The sequence below is a fragment of the Ochotona princeps genome, chromosome 4 (genome assembly GCF_030435755.1).
Source record: "Ochotona princeps isolate mOchPri1 chromosome 4, mOchPri1.hap1, whole genome shotgun sequence".
Taxonomy (NCBI): Eukaryota; Metazoa; Chordata; class Mammalia; order Lagomorpha; family Ochotonidae; genus Ochotona; species Ochotona princeps.
In genome coordinates this window covers 23,810,933-23,833,877 of record NC_080835.1, presented here as the reverse complement: position 1 = coordinate 23,833,877, position 22,945 = coordinate 23,810,933, and the positions used below count along the sequence as shown (strand labels likewise).

The 22,945-nt window shown below is 43.2% G+C and overlaps 1 protein-coding gene across 1 annotated transcript; it reads right to left on the bottom strand.

Annotated features, from left to right (window-relative positions):
- Nucleotides 1-383: 383 nt before the first annotated feature.
- On the bottom strand, nucleotides 384-19,010 carry TRAF6 (TNF receptor associated factor 6). Its single transcript, XM_004585399.4, has 7 exons — nucleotides 18,663-19,010; nucleotides 12,786-13,104; nucleotides 8,862-9,012; nucleotides 7,900-8,058; nucleotides 6,630-6,701; nucleotides 3,870-3,947; nucleotides 384-2,448 (listed from the first exon to the last, which is right to left on the bottom strand). Exons 2-7 carry the CDS (start codon nucleotides 13,079-13,081, stop codon nucleotides 1,582-1,584), a joined length of 1,623 nt encoding a protein of 540 aa, XP_004585456.2. The 5' UTR covers nucleotides 13,082-13,104; nucleotides 18,663-19,010; the 3' UTR covers nucleotides 384-1,581.
- Between the last annotated feature and the right edge of the window lie 3,935 nt (nucleotides 19,011-22,945).

Below are 22,945 nucleotides of genomic sequence, written 5' to 3'. Positions count from 1 at the left end.
TGGTGCTGCCTTACTCTTCAGTGCTAGCCAGGGAGACACACTGCCAAGAAGCACACACACTGGTAGCCAACCAGAGTTGAGCTGGCGGTGGTGCTGACAGTGGTTCAGGGCACCAATGTGTTACCCACCAGACAGGAAGACCAAAGGGGGCGGGGGTGGAGAGAAAAGCGAAAGGTCGCAGTGACGCTTGCTGGGCTGCTGGAACTCAGAATCAGATCCTCCTCCACACGGAGCAGTGAGTGCTCCTGGCTTCCTCCGCAGATGCTGGCCAGGGGCTCTGAGCAGGCCCCTCCAGAGACAGAATCTCTCACTACCAGTGAACTTTGAAAACCTTGGCGTAGACAATATTGTGGACAAAGCCTCAGGGGTTCTTTACTAGTGCCTAGCTGTGAGACTCCTGACAGTTAGATATCAGCGTATTTTATATCTGCAGGCCTTGAAAACATACATAGTGGCAGAAAAATCATTTCTCTGTATTAGGAACATCTGGCTGCTTCAATACATTCCACAGGACTCTCCTCAGATCTGCAAGTCCACTGAGGATAAAGCAAGCCACTCAGGCCAAATTGTGATGTAACTACCATGTCTTCCCACCTTAGTGACCCCTCAGGCACCTCCAATGACTGCTAAAGTTTTAAGAAGTTATCTTTTCAGGAAATCAATTTGTTCTAGTCTACTGAACAAAACCAGAGCACATTCAACACAGCTGAGAAACCTGTGTTCATTTAGCTTCTGTCACTACCAATGTTAAATCGCTTCATTTTTTGTGTTGGTAACTGTGTGTGCAAAATCAGAAAACGTGTGCTGGGTTGTGGAAGTCACTCTACACTGACCAGACTAAAGGGTTCACGGAACACAGCCTGAGCAGCCGGGAGATACTGCTTGTCATCAGAAACCCTGGAGGAGAAGCTATGGCTTCAAGCAAAAACATAAGCCATGCAGGATGGAACATTCAAACAAGTATGATTCCACAGACAACATGTTACACTAAATACGTGAGGTGATACCGGGGGCTTAAACTAGTCCCTGGATATTGTTACTTTCTTTACAGAAAATGAGAACTCGAGCTTTCCAAGGATTTTGGTTCAAATCCTGAAATCTACAGGAGGTCAATTAAAATGAGAACTCAACTTTTTAGAGCAGTAACTCTTCTTGCTGACATTAGTGCAAGACAGTAGTGATTCTCACATTTAATATATTACATATAATACTATAAAAATAAGCTGGAGGTTTAAGGCAAGTCCATTATTACTAAGTTTTTGAACTTTAGCAATCTAACTGTGGGCTTATCAACGTCAAACAAATTGCAGAAAAGGCCCATTAAAGTACAACAAGGAAGTATGCTGACAAGACAGCTATTGCCACATACCACAGGCACTTCAAATGAACATGTCTGAAAATAGATTCCTGGGGAAAACCTGAGTATGAAGTAGGAAGTGATCTTTCCAAGAACATTCACTAGTGGGCTTTACATCTTTCCCATGACCTTTTTTTTGTTTTGTTTTTCCTTTTTGCATTTATCAGGACCAGGACAAGGAAAGGCACTGTTGTGGCCAGTTATTTTGAACAAATGAGAGGATGCTATACCCCTGCATCAGTACTTCGTGGCTGAAAACCCTCCCTCCGAAGGCTACCCATGTCAAAGCGGGTGGAGACTTCACAACGCACTAATAATGTGTCATCCTTTATAAAGGTCCTTTGTCTCAAGGCTTCAAGGTGCATGAAAGTTACATAGCCAAAACCTTTTGGGTTCCGTGGGATTGTGGGCCGCTGGAAGGCAAGTAACTCTGGTTTGGCATCCATTATCTCCTCATGGTTTTGTCTTGTTGGTGTTTCAGACTGATCAAGAATTGTAAGGCGTATTGTGCCCTGGAAGGGCCAGGGAAGGTGGCTGTCATACTCTCCTTGCATTGTGTGGACAAAGAGGGATATGTAGTTGGCACAGCGCTGAGCAGTTGGTAACTGAAGGTGCAGACGCATGCAGAGTTTGTATCCAGGTTTGCCTGTGTAGAATCCAGGGCTATGAATAACAACAGGTTTCTCCTCTTCTTGGGATTTGAGGTGCATCCCAAAGTTGCCAATCTTCCAGATGTAAATCCCATTGCACTGCTGGGCTTCAATTTCAGCAACTTTGTCCTCCAGGGTTCGAATGGTTCGTTTGAGCTCACTTACATACATGCTCTGAGTTTCCATCTTAGCAGTCAGCTCCCTAATTTGATGGTCTTGTCTTACGAGGCGCCCTTCTAACTGCTGAATGGTTTCCTGGAAATTGTGGCCCTCTGGGTAGCCAGAGGGAACCCGGGCCTGGGAGGGAATGTCATACTGAGGTACATCACATGGTGGCATGGGAGTTAAAGCAAGGTTTAAACTGTGCACAGCCTGAGCCAACATCCTCATGTGCAACTGGGTTTTCTCTTGTAGGTGGCGTGCCAGGTGATTCCTCTGCATCTAAAAATCAAGCACAAGCCTTAGGTTGGGAATAGATACTATGAAAAGTAGGGAAGACTTAGGCAAAAAGAAGAGGTTCAAAAAACCATGCCCATTGCATTACTGCTTTACAACTTCTCTTTGCCTTCCTCCGATTCTACCTAGGGGGCTGATCCTCTCTTAATTTTCTGAAAAGCTCTGGTGATCTGAATACTAGTCTGTCAGCCTTCATTCAGAGAAATTATTCCTACACACAGCAATATCAGAATCCACACCCCACTTTCCTGACTCAGAAATGACTCCTTGTCCAAGATCAATGAACAAAGGCATCTGATTGAACATTCTGGAAGTCTTCTTCACTACCTGCCCCCCTCTTTATCTTCAAATACTCCCTTTGCCTAACCTTTTCCCTCTTGAGAATAATCATTAAAATCAACCCCATTAAAAAAAAAAAGTACTGTCAAACTTGTCAACTGTATTTTCTCCCTCTTTACTTAAAAACAAGGGTACTCGCAATGCCCCCAATTCCTCATTTAAAAGCATTGCAAACTGGAATCTCTACTGTTTCTATAGTATTTGAAGGTCAGCAAGAACATCTCCTTACTTGAAAAATGTTCATGATGCAATTTTTTATTATAAATCCTTAATAGATTAAAAAGGAAACAATTTTGCTATTATTTCACCCACCTTCCAATAACATTGAAGCCTTTTTCTCTAATCACGTAATTTTTTTCCACAAACTGCTGTCATATCACTTCGCTCATTTCATCTAATTATTTCTGTGTTTATTATAAACAAGTTAGAAAAAAAAGTATAATGGAAAAGCGAAAGTATAACTGCCCTCCTGTTTGTCATAGACAATGAGCCACACCAGAACCCGACCTAAGTCCTGAAACTGCTGAAGAACATCACGTACTCCTGGCCTGGCTGGTCGGTTCTAAGAGTGTCCATCCACGACTCCTTCCCTGGCGTGCTTCCCTTTCTATGCCACTCCCCCCGTGCAATCAATCACACCTTGCATTATTACCACAAATTAGTTTCCCAAATCAATATTCTTCATCCCAATTGCTCTTCAGAGTTAAGTACCACCTACGTAATGCGCACCAGGCATCTCCCCCTGGGTGTGACAGCCGGGTGACAGCCACGTGACACCATGGACTGGGACTCTGAGCTTTTGCTCCCAATCACTGCTTTCTGTGTTCATCAAGGGCGGTAAGACCAAAGACCAAGAGTTTTCTAGATGCCTGTGGTGACCACAGAAAGTACTGGAAGCCTTGATCACTGCTCAGTGTGCCTTTGCTCTCCTCAAAGCATCCACAGGACTCCTTATTACACAATTTATCAGTTTTACAAATACTTACATTTTTGTTGGTATTCCCCACTAGACTACCTAACTGAATATTCTTGACTTATATTCAAGAATTAAAAGAAAACATACTTACCTTTTCATGGCATCCAAAAGTACTGAATGTGCATGGAATTGGCGCTGTAGGGCAGTCTAGATCATAATGATTAGGCATCTAAAATCAGAGCAAAGGCTGAGGAATGTTTTTAACTGCACATTATAAGGAAGATTACATTTCATAGAAACAAAACTATACACTGCCTATAGCTGCTTCTGCACTACACTGCAGAGTTGAGTAGTTGTGACAGAAATGGAACCCATAAAGTTTAACATTTGCATCTAAAAGTCACAAATTACTCAAAATTCACTTCAAGAAAATCAATGTTCCTACTGCTGGGAGCTGGCACCCTCTAGTGGCACTTTAGAGCAAAAACCACTCTGCCAACCGCAACTGCAAACAACCTTGTCCTCTGGTCTAGGCCACTCAGGAACTCAGTTCACTGAAAGCTTTGAAGCCACAGATTGATTGTATTCACTGCCTTCTTCACAACTACCTTTAATAAATCATTTTACCTTTTGTTAATCCAAGCACATTTTAGTTATACTAGACAAACTCAGGTATAAGAAATGTACTGCAAGCAATTTGATAAAACCTCTGAAGAAACTCAGCCTTGGGGCTGGTATTGTGGTATAACACATTAAGCCTCTGCCAGCAGTGCTAGCATGCCATATCGACACTGACTCAAGTCCAGCTGTTCCAACTCCCATCCAGCTCTCTGTTCTGCTTATGCACTTGGGAAAGCTGGGGAGGACTGCCTGGGCCCTTGGGCCCTTGCACCCACATAGTGACTTGGAAGAAGCTCTGGACTTAGGATTTTAGCTTGGCAGAGGCATGGTTGTTTCGGTCATTAGCGGAGTGAACCATCATCAAAAATTCTCTCTCTCTCTCTCTGTCTCCCCTCCTAATTCTGACTCTCAAGTAAATAAAAAATACATCTTTAAAAAGGTCTCAGCCTTAAGGTGAAGTCCATCACACAGGATCATGTTCTTGGAAAGTTTTGCCGCATTTGCTCTTAGTGCTGGCATTGTGGTGTAGTGGGTTCATCTACAGCATGCAATGTCTGCATCCCACGTGAGCACAGGTTTGTGTCCTAGCCGCTGTGCTTTCCAACTCCCTGTTAATACGCCTGGAGAAGTACCGAAAGATGGCCAAGTGCTTGTGTGCCTGCAGCCCCTTGGAAGACCCAAACAATGTTCTAAGCTCCTGGCTTCCACTGGGCCCAACCCCAACGTTAAAGCCACTTGGGACGTGAACTGGTAAAAGTGGAACATCCAGGACTCAAACAAACATCTCTATGGGATGACGGGTGTTGTAGGCAGTGGTTTAGCTTGCTGTACACCAGATCCAAACCCTTGATATTTCACTCGTCGGTTCTTACTCAGATGATCTCAACAGCCAAGACTGGGCCAGGCTGAATCCAGGAACTTCCTCCAGGTCTCCCATGTGGGTGCAGGCACCAAAGCACTTGGGCTTTGCTTTCCCAGCCACATTAACAAAGACATGTATTGGCGGTGGAGCAGTGAGGGCTGGAACTGGTACCCATGTGGAATGCTAGCACTGTAGGCAGTGGCTTAACATGTTATGCCACAGAGCCAGCCTCTCAAGTCTTCATTTCTTAAAGGAATCAACCACCTTTTTGTAAATGGTCAGATAATAAATGCAAGCAGAATGGTTTCTATTCCAAATATTCAATTTGGCCATTATGAAAAAGCAGCCACACACAATAAAAACATGGGAATGCCTGTGTCACAATGAAACTTTATGTACAAAAATAGCTCAAGGCCAGATTTGGCTGGTGGCCAGGCTTGCTGATCCCTGATCAAATTGTCTGAGATCAGTGGGCAGATTAATGGTTCAACTAGATTAAGCTATTCTGACTCTCAGGCAAGAATTTTCTAATACATTGTATTCTACGTTTGCTGGGTTTAAATGTGCCACCTAGTTTCTTTACATATTAATAGAGAGCAAAAAAGAAAATTAGGCATATGAGATTTCATAAGCAAAAGTTTAACCCCTTCAAATTAAGGTTCTGTGAAGCAAAAAAAAACCTGAAGGACTCAAACTACAGACAAATGGAAAAGTTTAGTCGAGTGACAGCATTTGCTTGCGTCCCCCTAGTAATATAATCATCAATGATCTCTGGATTTGCATCTCTCATGGGTGCATAAACACTTAGTGAGTGATATTCATACTTCTGGGTTAATTCCCCAAGCATCCGAAGACAGCAGTCAGGTGGAATTTTCCTTTATTAGCATTCCAAATGCATAGTTTTCATTATTACCAGTTCTGATAAATGTCCCATCAGTGCCCTATGGGACAAATCGAAAGAGGGGAAACAAGTTCAGAGAACCTCAGAGCCTCTCAGGTGCCTCTGGGCCTGCACCTGCACACTCTGTTCTGAACAGACTGGCTGCTGCTAGCTCACAGCTCCCACTTCTCTTTCAGCGCTGCACACCCAGATCCTCATTCCACACAACAGGTATGCAATTCTTCAAGTTGTTCTTTCTTGAAATGAGATTCTTATTTTTTTTAATCTTAGAATTATCTGTTTTTGTTGGGAATATTCATGCATATCCATAGATATGCTAATGACTAGGAATTTTAAGTATTTTAAAAAGGGCTAGTTTTTCGTTCTTTTCAAAATTATTAATGAGAATTTCTATCAAATACTTAAACAGAACTAAAAATAGTTTTTCAACTATATTCACTTTGCCTCACTGGTCTACATTTTTTAATTAAAAAACTTACTTCTTTAAGCTATTATTAGAAACCTGACTCATGAAAGAGTCATCATACCTGTTCTCTGATAAGCACCGTGTTGCAGTATTCACAGACGACATTTGCCAAAGGACAGGTCTGGTCATGGATCTAAAAGGTTACGAGAGAAAGATAAGCGCATGGAGTTAGAACAAGTCATGTTTATAACAATCATTTTTTCACTGTTATAAACTAAGAATATCAATTTCTACAAAGCCAAATGTGAAAATACATAAAGGATATTTTCTCTACTATTGTCAGTGATAATGATATTCATTCAACTTGCGAGCTCTTTAAATGAGTAGGGTAGCATGTAAAAGAACTGTAGAAATCTTTTTGTTTCAACTTGAGACACAGCAGCCATGACTAGCTTGGACTTCATTTGTCAACACTATACTTCTCCAAAAGCAAACTTCTTGCAAAAATTTTCAGAGGCAGCATGAAAACTTAATACAATGACTTTAGTTTAGTCAATATACTGAGAAATAAGTAACCTTTCAGGTTAAGTCTGTCTAATTTACTGAAGCTAAGGAAGATATCAATTTGCTCTAATGACGACTGAGGCTTTTCTAAATTTTTGACAAATTAGTTGACTTTAAAAAAATATTCAGCATACATAATTCATAAGAAAGTAGAAAAAATTACAGCAAATTTACAATAACAAATTTAAAGAAATAAGTTATAAAAGAACATAAGTTATAGTTTTTTTTAGTAAAAGACATAGTATAGAAATCAAGGTTTGGCATTTCAGTGTTAGCTTTGCCACTGACAATATTAATAGCCTAAAACCATCTAACCTCTCTGCATTTCAGTTCTGAACGCAGTACCGCTCAGCCATGATGAAGTTAGCAGGTACCTTCATAAACTGTTAAGCTGAGGTCTAGCATACTTACTGAAAAGTGAAAATATCCTGTAGCACAAGGGAACACACTGCATGGGATTTCATTCCTTCCTCATAATAGTTGTAACAACTCATTTTCTTTTTCAAAATAATTCTGTATAAGTCTTACACTGCAACCATGCTAACTGGTTTGTTTTCAATCAAGACTGGTCATTATATATCAAACAGCATATGGCATATGCCTTTTGAGAAACTTCTGTTACTTGCAGATCTATGACAGCAGTAATTTACCATACAAACAATATTTCCTAACAAAATATGTAAATCAAACTCGACACTTATTCACTGAAACAACTTATTGACCTTTCTATTTTCAAAACCAGTTTCCCAAAAATTGGCAACATAGACTCGCGAGTTGAAGTTATATTTTTAAAGTAGCGGAATTAACAGATACAAATTAATACATGCCTCTTTATCTTCGAATGCCATGGATACAGCACAGTTTATACAAGAGACTTGTCTCCTGGGACAATCCTTGAGGATATGAGTGCTAAGCTGGCATTTCTGGAAGGGATGTTGGCACTGGGGACAATTCACAAGAGCAAATCCACAATGTGCCTCATGATCCTAGAGCAAGGAGAAAGTGGTTATTATTTGCCAACACTGAAGAAATCTTCCAGAGATAATCGGAAAATCTTACTTTTTATCTACAGAACTGGCAACTGAACCTCTTCTGCCTAGAACACATCACAGAAGCATTTATATTACAAAGGGAGTAAATTCTGTATCCATCTAGGGAAGAGAAATGAAAAACACACACGTTTCCTGATGGTTAATTCCATACTATGTCAAAGGGACACCCCTCCAACAATAGGTGAAGAAAAAGGGCAAGTTGCAAATCTGCCCTGAGCACTTAATTTTAAATAAAAAAAAATCACCATTGCAAGAACTGATTTAATTTAAAAGCAAATTATGTTACTTGGTTGATTATTTGATCTCAAACTAGAGGATCATGCTATTAGTAAAATGTATAACTTCGAAAAATATAGAAAAAATAATAAGAATATGAAGATGGTGGCTATAGGGGACTTACTGCTTATTTCAAAATAAGAAAAACAGAATGGTGTAAGACGTGACACTATTTGAAAGGTTCCTGACTAAGTTTCACTGACGTTAATGCATACTCTCAAAACCTGCAGAAGGATAGGGCTTCCCATTTCATTACTCTTAGGGCAAAGCCAACATGATGGCAGGGAAAATCCTTGCTTCTACTTATATTTCCATGCAATGATTATGCTATTTACTACTTTAGCTAGAATTAACTAGCCAACCGTATCTTAGAAGCAAACACATCGGATGGACCAACCAAGTCCCTGCTCTCCAAGAATCACCTTTCACACACACCAGCAGTTAGAGAATGACTTCAATACCTCAAGATGCCTGAGTTCCATCTTGTGTAAGCAGCCTGCATTTGGACACCTCACCGTCAGAGAAAGAATCTCCCGCTTTGCAAAATTGTCAGGAAACAGCTGATTTTCCAACAATATTTCATTGTCAACTGGACATTTGTGACCTGCATCCCTAAGATAAATACAAGTAGACTTCAGCATACATATTTGAAAATTCAAACTGTAATTCACATGTAAATTCTCAATTATTATTTTCTGCAGAAAAACAATTTAACAAACAATACCAAAATAAGTTGTCCTTCTGTGGATAGAGTATGAATTGTTCTTTTATTAAATGAATAAAAGTAACATTATGTTTCCCATGCAACTATAAGGTTTCAGCTTGGGGGACAGATTCAGCTATAGAAAACGAAAAAAAGAAAAACTTTATTTTGATTGGAATCATGTGAGGTGAAAGTTAAGAAGGTGAATTCTGACAGTTTGGCTGGCCCAGCCCTATACAATATACAAGTAAAATGGGATGTAGTGCTCTCAATACCAGTAACCTATCCACAATGTACTCTACTGCCATCAGTCCATTTTTAGGCAGTTAGCAGTATCCACAAAAGGCTACATTTTAGTTTATACTGATTTAGCCACTACAACACTGCATTACTGGGTGACAAAGCCTTCTTTTGAGTAGTATTCCCAGGGTGCAATGTGTTCTGTTTCCAGTGGTTTTTGTGTCTTATGACGGAAAAGCATCCTCAGGAAACTGGGGGTGTGTCATTCTCTTTTGACTTTTTGGGAACTCTCAGCCTTCAGTCACAAAATGTGAGGGTCAAGCAGAAAACAGGAGGCTTCAGGAACCCCACAACATTTGTTGGGTATCTCTGTACTCTACAGCTGCCACATTAAATAAAAGGTAACTAAAACACGGAGTCTGACCCAAATGGCTTGGGAGCAGCAAATGTGAGGGACACAGCTGGTTTCCATGGTGCTTTACTCAAACTGAACAATGTTACCGTGTTGTCAAATACTCTCTAATAAGCATAGAAAGCCATAACACATTTATTGAGATATTTACCCCAAACCTAAAGTGATATATGTTTCAGAACTTTACCAAGTAAGTGGAAAAAACAAAACAAACAACTATTATCCACAATGTTAGCGCTCACTCCTGAAGAAAATGGAATTGGACTCAGATGAATTTTGATCCCTTAAACGATTATAGTCAATAAGAAATTTAAGAGAAGTTTCTGTAAGAATCATAAAGTAACAGCTCACTTCTAGCTTTGAGGGAGATTTAAAATAATAATAATAATAATAATAAAAGCCTCAGACTTCCTTTTGTGGGTTTTACTTCCTTTTCAGACCCCTGCCCACTGCTTTCATATTAAACACTGACAGTGGGGTGAAGTTTTAGTGAAGTAGCCAAGATGCATCAGGGTACCTGGGTTCCAGTCCCAGCTCTGTTCTCTGAGCTCTGCTCAGTGCCCTGGGTGGCAGCTCAGATGGTTTGCTATCTGCCACCCACTTGGCAGAGCTGGACTGACCACCAGGCTCCTGGTTTGCACCTGGGTCAGTTCCAGCTACTGCGACATTTTGGGAGTGAAGCAACAGATGGCAGATCTCTCGCAAGCAAATAAATAATATTTTAAAGATTGCCGAAGGTTAGCTACCTTCCCGGGTGTGGGTGACAATCAATGATCCAAAATACGGTATGATTTGTACCTAAATACAACATAAATAAAAATCAGTACAAACAGGGAAAAAGCAGTGTTCAACACTACTCTCGTGAATATCCTAAACCAATGTTCTCAACCAGAGCCAACCTGGATTCCAGCAGACAGAGCTGGGTTGCACAACTGAAGAGGGAGATGATTACTGGCAACTGGTAAATATGGGTCAGACATGTTGCCAGGGTTTGTACAATGCACAGTACATTCTTCTACAACAAAACATTATCTTGTCCCAAATGACTGCAAATCTTGAGGAAAATTATCCTACCTATATCTTCTTAATTCAACACTGGATGTGAAACAAGAGATATGTTGATATGTTTACTTGTAACTCATATTAAGTCAAATCCCAAGTACAGACAGTTAACCTAATTTCAAGTTTCACAGAAAAGGTAAGGTAAAAGTTGAGAGATTAAAAACTTTTGTAGCACAGTGAGTTCTGATTCCAGCATCTTGGGATGCTGGTTCAAGTCTCAGCTGCCCCACCTCGGGGCCTCTAGTTCCCTGACCACATGTCTGAAAGCTCAGCAGAAGATGGCGTACGTCCTTGGGTCCCTGCCCCGATGAAGGAGATGCTGACAGAGTTCAGGCTGCTGGCTTCAGCCTGGCCGAACCGTGACTGTCGCAGCTATTTAGGGAGTGAACCATCAATCAGAAAATTGTCACTCTCCTTCTCTGTCACTCTTTCAAATAAATTAATGAAAAATAAAACCTACAAGCTCAATGAATAACTAGATAATCCAACCACTAGAAAAATGATTACATCAGGCTAACTACATGGCTATTTAGTGAGCAATACACATGTATCTTCCCTTCTATATATTTTTGTCTTGTAATACTCCCATTGGCCTCTTAATTATAGTATAATGTATCTGTTTCTTAGGTGGCAAGGAAGTGTAATCACTTGTGCAAATGTTATATATTTTTATTTATGACTTACAGTGGGTCAAGTGCATTTTCAGCATCTGAGAAATGTCAAATAAAATAGATCTAAACTTTTACTCTTAAGGAGCTTATCTTCTGGTGGTGTGGGTACATAATAAACACACAAATTCCCTGGTGTTTCAGCAGGCAGAGTGCTAAGGGGGAATAGACAAGTGGAGTACGATAAGGGAAACTGAGGCTGGTGAGGGCAGGAGGGCTGGGGCATGCTGTGATACAGACAGGTGGCTGGCGAACCACGAGGAGGTGAGAATTTTCTAAGCAGAGAGAATAGTGCCAGGCTCTCACACAGGCAGGAATGTCCTTGACATGTTCAAGTGACAGCAAAGAGGGAGTAGATGAAAAAAACAAGATGAGAAGAGATGGAGTCAGAAAACAAATCATAGGTTTATCACACAGGCCCTTCTAAGGACTTTGGCTTTTACTCCCAGAAATCCCCCGCCCAGGCTCATTCTGGCTGCTGTAAAGACAAGACCAGAAGTCAGGAGTAGGAGGGAAATCTGTGAAAGGTGATGCTGAGTCCTATGAAGGTGGTATAGCAGGACTGAGAAGGATTGAATTATGTACATTTTATAAAAGTAAAGCCTTTAGTTATATTTTTGTTAAAAAAATACTGGTTATTTTACAATTTCTTACAGATATCAGGCAATAAAACATAACAGAGGGTTAAGCTAATGCCAGTAACGGGAGCATACCATATGGGCTCGACTTTGTCTCCTGGCTTCTGACCCACGTCCCCGCCTAATGCATTTGAGAAAACAGAAGATGGCCGCCGCACCCACGCGGGAGACCAGGATGAAGTGTCAGACTCACGGCTTCAGGCTGGCCCAGCCCTGATGAGTGAAACAGCACATGGACGATCGCTGCCCCACCTACTCTAATTCTGCCTTTCAAATAAATAATCATTCAAAAAAAAAAAAAGGTGCCGATCGTTCACAGAATTAGCATTTTCTGTATGGCTGAGATTACTGCAGAAGCATCTAGAAGCATCATCCATTAAGATGCATTTTAAAATACTGTTTTTTCAAAGCACAGAATCATATCTTTGTCTGCACTAGGACTGCTTTAAGTCAAGATGGCTATTTATTTTCTCATTTATTGAGGTCCACGGAAAGGAAGGACAGAGAAGTTACCTTTTATGACACAACAGGAATTGGATAGAAGTTAACTCGATTTTTTGTCCCGTGTTTTTGTTCTCCTGGCAGCTTTTCACTTTAGGAAACTATGCAGGGAGTGCCATGTGCTTATGTAGCCATGGCTCCGGTACAGGACGCGTTCATACCTTATTGATTTGATGATGCAGGCCTTGCAGAACCTATGACCGCATGGTGTCTGCACAGCTTCCCGTAATGCCATTAAGCAGATCGGGCATTCGTACTTGCTTTCCAGGGGCGGGTCAAACTCCACATCATAACCCTGGATAGTTTTCATATACGAGCCAGAGAGGTTCCCTGTGCTGGCAGTGCCACTCATACTGTCCTCCTTCGTTGTCGCACTACATGAGCTGGCCATGGCAGCACAGCAGTCACTGTCGGACTGGCCGGATCCACAGCTGTTTTCACAGTTTAGCAGACTCATAGTAACTTGATTATCCAACTGCTCTGTAAAAATAAGAAGAAAAGGGCCTCAGCATACATGTGCCTTCATACACACACACATCACAACTTACCTATGTGAGTCTGTAAGCCAACTTTTCAATTACACCACCAGCTGTTACGTCCTTCACCGAAAACTTCAAACATGGCCTGAGCTCTGTTTCCTAAGTGTTATTTTTCTAGCAAGTTACTTGATTCCATCCTGCAATAAATATTACCAAAAGCATTTCTGTCAAGCATCTGGAGCATAAAAACAAGGCCATGTCCTTTAAGGAGTTCATGATCCATTAGAACAGCAGAATATATGATTAAAAAAGGGAAAGTACTTCAGTTGTAATGTTCATCCAGATCATAATTATGCTTGTCTGTTTCTTGTGACTTAGATCAGGAATTCAATTCTCATTTCCATACCCTCAGTAACTGGCATAAGACTTTTCATCTCGTAAGTTTCCATCAAGCATTTGCTGAAGAACTTCATCATGTTAATGAGATTCTTTCAAACATTCTGAGCTGAAGTGCTAGGCAGAGAGCAGGCAGTGTTAGGAAGAACAGAGAATAAGGAATCAGGAAACTGCTACCAGATGTGTGAAACTGGGCAAGTTACTTCATCATTCGGACCGTGATTTTTTTCTCCTAGCTGTGAAATTCTCTGAGGACTTGCAAACGCTCAGTATAGGAATTTCCACTACACAGAAAGCGTGGAACCGGGGAAGGGTATCTTTATGTCCTGCGTTCACTCAGGTCAATCAAACAACTATGTTCCACTGTTAATGACTGGAAAAATAAGTGCGGTTTTGTCTGTCTATGGAAAGCCATGGCTTTCATGAACAGATGGATGTCTTCAAATCCTGAACTGTCAGGCCTCTCACAACTGAGAAACTAACGTCCCCAAACAACTCACAGACATGTAACCATGCCTCTGCAATTTCCTGATGTGCCAGACACAGTTCTAGAAACAATGCAGGGCTCCAGGTAATACAACAGGCAAGTGCCTTTTTCTTGTTTATATAAAAATCCCAGATTTTGCTTTTCCAAATTGAGTATTTGGTAGTCCTCATTTGTTTCTTCATCATGAAAAATGCCCTTTTAACCTCCACAAGAATTTGAGTACCATCTCCTTTGAGGAGTGCCTCCCAAGTGCTAGCTCTTCCGGCCCTCACAGGCAACAGCGCTGAGATGCCACACCTAGATGAGCCAACTGTCTGCCATCCCGCAGTGGGACTTGGGCAAGCTGTAAGAGGCACACTTGAAAAGGCTCGTGGAAAGCTGAATTAAAAGATAAGCTTATTTTGGTGAATGTTTTGAAGATCCTCTAGTATAACATTTCTATGCTCAATTATAAAATATTGAACTCACCTGGCAGCTACTGAAAGGATTAAATTAATTAAGCAATTACCGTCTGCCAGCAAGAACATGGTGGTACTATTACGCAGCTGTGTGTGGCATTTAATAGCTTTATGGTTCCCACTTACAATAAGTAGAAATCACAGACCTGAACTTGCCCAATCATCCAACGAAGTAAGTAAGTAGCCAAGCTGCCACCAGATCCTAGAACAGCAGGTACTCTGAACTAGGCTGCGTTTTGATGAATTTGTACCCATGAGTAGCATTCAAATTCTCCTTCCCTTCATTTATCCGAGGCTAAGGTGCTGATCACAGCACTACGTGTGACCACACGCATACACAGCACTGCACTGACAGAACCAACAAAAACCACTACCTACCAAAGCAGACAAACAGACTTAACCACCACGACAACAAACAACAAATACTTCTCGGTATTTTGTTTTTCTTGTTTAGTTCTGACACATTTTTGAAAAGTTAAAAACAGTTCCTCAAACCTTGCTATTTCTAATGTGGCCTCCTGTGGAAGGCTTATACAAATAGAAGAAAGGAACAGATGGCCTAAGACAGGGGCAAACATTTTGCGCCCTAAAACAGGGAACAGGACCCCTGTACACCAGCAAATGAACTTGTTATGCTACACTAGGGTTTATATTTGTTTCTTTCCTTCCATACAGATTGTGTCCAATTATTTCCTTAGGTAAACTTCCTAGAATTCTTAGCTCAAAGTATATGTTAATCTTTTAAGCCCTCTAATGGATAGTACTAGCTATCTATTCTGTACCAAGAGCTTTTTAATTTTCATTCCTACAAACACAGCATATACAAGACAGTGCATTTCCCATATTTTTTTTAAAGATTTATTTATTTTTATTGCAAAGTCAGATGTACATAGAGGAGGAGAGACAGAGAGAAAGATCTTTGGTTCGATGATTTACTCTCCAAGTGGCCGAAATGGCTGGCACTGAGCTGATCCAAAGCCAGAAGCCTGGAGCCTCTTTTACAGGTCTCCCACGTGGGTGCAGGGTCCCATGGCTTTGGGCCGTCCTTGACTGCTTTCCCAGGCCGTAAGCAAGGAGCTGGATAGGAAGTAGGGTAGCCGGGATTAGAACTAGCATTCTTATGGGATCCTGGCGCATTCAAAGCAAGGACTTTAGACGCTAGGCTATCGTGCCACGCCCAACATTTTCCATATTTTCGACAACATTTGGTACATTTTAAGTATTTTTGTAAAGCAAAATCACTTTTGTGGGCTGGTGCCAGGATGTAACTGGCTAAGCCTCTTTAGTGATGCCAGCACCCGAAATGGGCTCTAGTCCAAGCCCCACTTGTTCCACTTCTGGGCTAGCTCTCTGCTGTGCCTTAGAAGGCCAGGGAAAGCTAGCTCAAGTCCTTGGGCCTGTAATCCACGCGCTGCAGGAAGCTCCAAGTTCCTGGCTTTGGACTGGCCCAGCTCTGGCTGTTGGCAGCCATTTGGGGAGTGAACCAGTGGATGGCAGATCTCTCTCTGTCTCTCCTTATCTCTCTGTAACTCTGCTTTTCAAATTGAAATTAATAAATCTTTGAAAAAAATCACTTTTGAGAAATTACCATTTGTTATTTGGTTGTATGGTACATATCAGAGTGCTATCCAGAAGACAAAATGACCAACCCTATGTCTGTTTTTCCTGCCCAAACATCCAGCTTAAAAATCAGTTAAATTGGCTAGTCAAAGTACTGTTCCCTTTCTACTCGTTTCAAAAAGTCTGAAGGTCTTTGGTTTGAGAAAACCTTTTACAACTACTGTATTTCTAAGAAAACTTGTCTCATCAGTCACAGACTCACAAGAGGATCTCCACTGTGGGAAGGCAACACAGCAACCAGGGTAACTCTGTTTCACATTGCTTTCCCTGCTTTAGCTACACCTTCCTTCCAATGTTCGCAGGCAGCTACCCTCTAAGCCTACAAGAGTCCCGTGTAACTAAACTGCCAAAGGGAAATTAAGCTAAAGACACTCTGTTGAGTGCCATTTAGTATTTTTATGTTTGCTTTTTCTCTTTGACAAGTGACAACATTCCTTCCCTTTATTTTTATGGTTCACAATGAGTTAAGTATATCATTCTTCTAATTTAACTGTCATGAAGAGTCATTTTAATTAACACTTAACAAAAGTGCTCTGAGCCAACTACAGAAGGGAAAGAACATAATCTGGGACGCAGGGAGAAGATGCAGGGCTCCAGTGGGGCTCCTGTCACCCCAATGCTGCAGAGAGGCATCCACTCGACCCAGGGCTACAGAAGCAGGCTGGGGCTTGAACTGCAGTTTTGCATGAGCTAAACTACGAGTCTAGTTACTTTTGGAAAGTAAAAAGTTCTTGCAAGATCTTCTCTCCTTGTTAGTGTGCCTCTCCACATGAATTAGTAAGGATGAAACAAAATCATTCCTTGTAGGTTGAGAGCTTCAAGGCTGCCAACTACTTGTGCAGTTGTGACTCCAGGATGCAAGCACCAATCAAACCCATACAGTGGGATGTCAACTAACAAATTATTTTGATGGCCAAATGAACACGGAAAATGGCCTTGCATAAATTACAGCTGTTAGTATCTGTGGGCAAATGATAATCCAAGGAGACTATTGCTCAATGTCTTGGGGCCGGGGAGGTAGCTAGGGCAAACCACACAATCTTTTTCCTCTAAGATAAGCCTAAATTAATAAGACAAACGTGCCAAGCTAAAGAAATTAACAGCTTATGTCTGCATCAGTTGATATTAAATCATCTGAAATTCATACATGAACAAGCACACAACTCACATTTAGTAAAAACATGTCAAAGGAAATACAGAGAAATTACATTTCCTTCGCCACTGGCTTGAGGAGTGGGAAATATTGACCAATCGCTTAAGCTTTATTCCCAGCTTGCAAAGAACTGCAAATGTGCTGCAATGGCCAGCAGCTGCCGCAAACTATCCAGCGCCTGCATCTAAACTCCAGGGGCATCCCCCTTCCAACTTGCTATTTGTCATCTCCCAGGAGGCAAAGATTCCAACAGATTTTTTTCAAAATCCGGGTGCAACTGAGCAGTACTGCACAACCAAAGCTGGCAGAAGCCCCTCCACTGTAGGATTCTGCAACCTGCCAGGCACATGACGCCGGCCGGAGGGTGACCCCCACCGTCAGGCATGCACCCATCTGGTGGGCAGCTAGAGGCAGCGGGAGCCGGAGACACACTCAGGAGGCCACACACTATCCCCTCCCACCTTGCCCAGCGCTCAAGCAGAGAGGAGAAGACGCGCCGTAGTCAACACTTAGAATTTCTTTACAAGTATTTCTAGTTTCTAGACCTGTGTAACAGGACGTTTAGTAATCTGCTCTCCCGAGAAACCAAAGCAACAAATACTGCACATCCAAGCCTCTAATGCTTTCGGTGTTTTCTGTTCACACTCAGGACAGTCCTAACTCTAGCCTGGAGTTCCCCTTGAGCCAAATACTAGGAACAGCTTTATCAACACGGCATCTGGAACAATCGCCAGAAGCAACTGGGGCAGGGGCGGGGAGGAAACATTCGTGTCATTTGAATATTGAAAAAAAAAATGCTGCCTGAGACCTCTGTCAAGTTCAACACGGAACCCAAAAATAGCCTTCCCATGACAATGACAGACGGAGCTAGAGGGAACTTGCAGGGATTTTTTTTCCCTAAAGTTTACGTTGGCCATAACTCTGAGGACGGGAAAACCCAGCAGGCAATTTCCTTTGCAGTAAAGTGGAAAACGCAAGGTGCCGGGAGAGCGCGGGGTTTCCTCCCTAGGATTAGGGCGAGCAGGGGCAGGTGGTTCAGGGACCCGGGGAGGAGTGACCCCCCCCCCAGGTAAGCAAAGGCACAAGGAGCTGGGGTGGGGTCCCAGGCCGCGGCAGCGAGGGGACCAGGGGCAGAGTCATTCCTCCTGGACCACGGGCAGCGAGGGGACCAGGGGCTGAGGTCCTGGACTGCAGGCAGCGAGGGGACCAGGGACTGAGGTCCTTCCTGGGCCGCGGGCAGCAAGGGGACCAAGGGCTTAAGTCCTGGGCAGCGAGCGGACCAGGGGCTGAGGTCCTTCCTGGGCAGCGAGGGGACCAGGGGCTGAGGTCCTTCCTGGGCAGCGACGGGACCAGGGGTTGAGGTCCTTCCTGGGCAGCGACGGGACCAGGGGCTGAGGTCCTTCCCGGGCCGCGGGCAGCGCGGGGACGGCGGAGGGGAGACGCACCTGCTGGACGCGAGGGAGCGCGGGCGACGCCCGGGAGGCGAAGGGACAGGAGGCGGCGTTCTCCAGCCGCGCAAAGCCAGGGCACCGGGGCGATGTCTCCACCGGCGAGAAGCGGGAGGCCTCCGCCGCTGGGAGCAGGCGACCGAGGCCAAATGACCGCTCAAGTGTGTTAGGCCGCGCAACAAAGCCAGCGGAGCTCCCCGCGGCCCGGCTCAGCCACGACGCCGGGAGAGGACGCACTCCGTGCTCCAGGCGCCAATCCGCCGGCCCGGGAGCCGCGCCGCAGTGTCCGCCGGCCGCAGAGAGCCAGAACGCCGCGGCCGCCTCTGCTTCCGCCTTCTCCGCTGGCCTGGGGCAGGGAGGGGCAGCGGAGCGCGGGTAGGAGACAGAGAGGCCGAGTGGCCCAGCGCGCCCCCTGGCGTCGGTCCTCCGGGACGAGCCTCCGCGCAGGTGCAGGCGCATCCGTCAGGTGGATGGCTGGTCAACCCCACGTGCTTGGGCTTGACTTCCCAGGTTGTCAGGCGTCCCGACACTCGTTTGCGTGTGTGTGTGAAGCCTCTGTTGGTCTGTGTGATTGTGTGTCTGTGAATTTCTGTGTATGTGCTTATGTGAGTGTGTGAGGGGTTGTATGTGAGTGGTATGTCCTTGTGTCGGTGTGATTGCGGGTTTTCTGTGTTTCTATGTGTGTGATTTGTGTGTGTGCATCTGTATGTTTATTTGAGAGTGTGAAGCTATGTGTGTAAGTTTATAGTATGTCTTCTTTGTATGTATGAATGTGTGTTGTCTCTGTGAATGTGTACAAGCCTCTGTGTGTCTGAATTGGTGTGTGTTTATCCGAATGTGTATGTGTGTGAGTGTAAGTTTGTGAATGGTGTGTCTTCTGCGTGTATGTGAGTATGGGTGAATGTATGTCCTCTGTGTGTGTGTATTTGTAAACCTCTGTTGATGTGTGTGACTGTGTGTGTGAATCTGCATGTTTGTGTGAGTGTGTGAGTGTGTATGTGAGTATAAGTTTGTGAGTGGTATGTCTTCTGTGTGTGTAAGCCTCTGTGTGTCTGTGAAACTTTGTGTGAGTGTGTGACGGGTTGTGGGTAAATGTAAGCCTGTGAGTGTACGTATTCTGTGTGTGTATGTGTGAATGTATATTGCCTCAGTGTATGTGTGTAAGCCTCTGTGTGTCTGTGAATTGGTGTATGTGTTTATAGGACTGTGAGAGGGTTGTGTGTGTATGAGTGTGTGCATGAGTTGTGAGCATGCATCTCAATGTATGTTCTCTCCGTGTGTGTAAGCCTGTGTATTGATTTTTCTGACTGTGTGTCTGAATCTGTATGTGTTAGTGTGTTTCAGGGGTTTTGTGATTGTGACTGTGAGTGTTATGGGGTGCAGCCAGTGATAGTGGGCAAATGAAATTTGGCTGGGTCCCCTATCTGTCCTGAAGGTGGGGCCTAACAGCAATGGAATGATAATTCAATCCTCAACCACTTCCCCCATGTCCTAATTTAGCCAGGATATTGGATGCAGACAAGTCCAATTAGTCTAGGCATTTTCAGCTACCAGCCCAGTTCCTGTTCCTGCCATCCCAATGAGCGCCAATTAACTCCTTAACTCACAATACTTGGGTATTCGCCTCTGCCCACCTGTGACTCACCTATCAACTGAGAGGGGATGGTATTGCATTGTCGTGTAACCACTCCCCTCACAGCCCCTTTAAAGGCCCAGGAAGCAGGGGCTGTCTCCAGCTCTCTCTTTCTGGCCAGGTGCTTCCGTTACGCTAGCACCTCGACTCTTGGCTGACCCAGGACAGGTGATCCCCTGAGCATGGTCCCTGTGTACTGCTTAGATAGAGCAATGGTTATAATAATGTTGTTTCTGGTTTGTGTGCTGTCAGGAGTTCCAGGGGGGGGGGAGGCCTAGCAGTAGTGGAATGTGGGCAGAGAAGCCAGGGAAAGGTGAATGTCTGCAGCTTTGTTATGTGTCCAGGCTCTTTGTAAGTGTGTCCCGGTTATTCGTTGCATGTCTCTTAGGATAATTTATATTGTTGGGGAAGCTGGGACATAGGTCTTCAGCTTAATGGATGGACTTAAGGATAGTGACCTTTTGCTCCTTTTGGGATTATGATTGGTTGGATTATGATTGGTTGGATTGCTGTATGGACTTGTGTTTTGCTATTGCGCTCTCTTATCACCAAGCTTGGTTAATAAAGACTCCTTAATAAGCCTTAGACATGTCTGGTGTGATTTCGCTCGCACCCTGCAACATGAGTGGGTGTCTGTGAGTTTGTGAGCGATACATCTTCTCACTCTGTGTGCCTGTGTTTGAGTGTGCATGTATGTGTGTGTGCTGAAATGCAATAGGAACAGTGCTGCTGAGGTGATCTGTTCTGGGGTGACTGTAACTTGGTGAAGGGCAGTGATAGCAGTAATTCCTAAGTGTGTGTTCTTAGCTCTTTTCTTTAGCAGGAGACCCCAAATGGGCCTGATCATTTATTGGTCTGGGAGTCTTCAATTCCTCCTTACCTCTACTATTCTGGAGTTACGTAGAAACCTATTAGCTCACCTGGTGTTTCCTCATTATCCAATCCAAGGGAATCAGCTTCTGTATTAAATTTTTTTTCTGAAATTTATGCCAACGACAGAACCCTTTCTGTGTCATTGTCATGGGGAACCTATTTTATACTTCCTGTTTAATGGGGCACAGATGCCTGGGGGTGACTATTGCACAATTTGCAGGGATGCACACACATTTTCCCCTTACCTCATCCTTCACCTTTAAGAGGAGGCATTTCAGGATAGTGAGCATGTGTACATAGGCTGAAACCCAAATGCTTGGTCCAAAGTCTGTTTTTCATCTTAATAAACTGTGTAACTTGAGATAAATCATTTAATCTGAATTTACTTCAGTTGTGACTTATTCACCTTAGGATAATAACTTACTAGGGTTAGCAGAAGGTTTAGATACATGAACAACATATAACTATTTAAAGCGGAGTCGTTGTATCTGCTCAGCACATACCAACAGTACTAACATAGGAAGTACTTGCCCTTTCACCTAAAAAGCTGGCATTCATTCCCTCTGTGCCCATTCCCTTTTAAAATAGTGCATTCTGAAAGATTTAAGATACAAAAAAAAAAAAAAAAAGAAAAACCAAGGCACTAGGTGCTAACATTTGTGTGCCAACCACCCCAGCTTGAGAAAGAAACCATTGCCAGCAGAATTACCAACCCCTTCCTACTTTCCAGTAACTCAGCCAGCTCCTTTAAAATATAAATCTCTTAAGGGAGGGAAAAAAGATTATTACATGACATTAGAAGAAATTGAGAGATGGAGGAAGGAAAAGTGGCGGAGTCAGACTTGCCGCCACTGAGTGATGTGGACACTGGCCAAGTTAACTTCCGTGATCTTTAGTTTCCTGAAGTGTTAAAAGGAGGCTGATGCTTGCCTAAACGTTTTGTTGTCAGGATCAACTAATAAGCGTATATGTGAGCCAACCTGGCAAGAGGCTTTCCACATATTAGATGTTCATTGTATGCCATTTTCAAAAATGTCCTTGATGGGCGTCTTCCTAATCCTAAAATTCCTTTAACAGAAAATTTTAACATTCACCCATGTCTTGCCTGAAAACACAGGCAACTTCTGATTACCTGCTATCAGGCCGGGCCATGTGACAAATTCTATCCTATAAGCTATGAGGGAAAGGAATACTTGACATTTCTAGGGCAAAGCACTTGACTGCAAAATTGTGTTCCCTTTGTACAACCTATGAAGCCATAAGCAACTCTGGGAGGGGACAGGCAGATGGCTCAGTTGTCGTTTGGAAGGCAGCTGCCTGGGAAACTCAGCCCACTGATGCTGTACCTGTGAGCAAGAACAAATCAGTTGCTTCAAGTCATTGAGATATTGGGACTGTTTTTCTGCCACATGACCCAGACAATCCTATTTGTAACTCTTTCTTAAAGTCTTTGCTGCCACTAGGGATCAGAAACCCTACTTCTGCCTCTACTTCTCATTAATGCCGGGACCTAATTATGTGCAAAAATAGGGTGCTATTTTATTTGCAGAACTATTGCATGTTGAAATGAAAGCAAACATGTGAAAATGCTTTGCAAACGACACAATCTTCAGTGGATGGAGGTAGCTGAATGGCACTGTGACCACTAGTGTGGTCATACAGATCCAGAAAGCTCAGGCCTAGGAGTTCTGAAATGCTGCCAATGGAAATTATTTTTGTCCAACTGTCTTTAGAACTGAATGAGTACAAAACTGTAGTCAGCCAGGTCATTTCT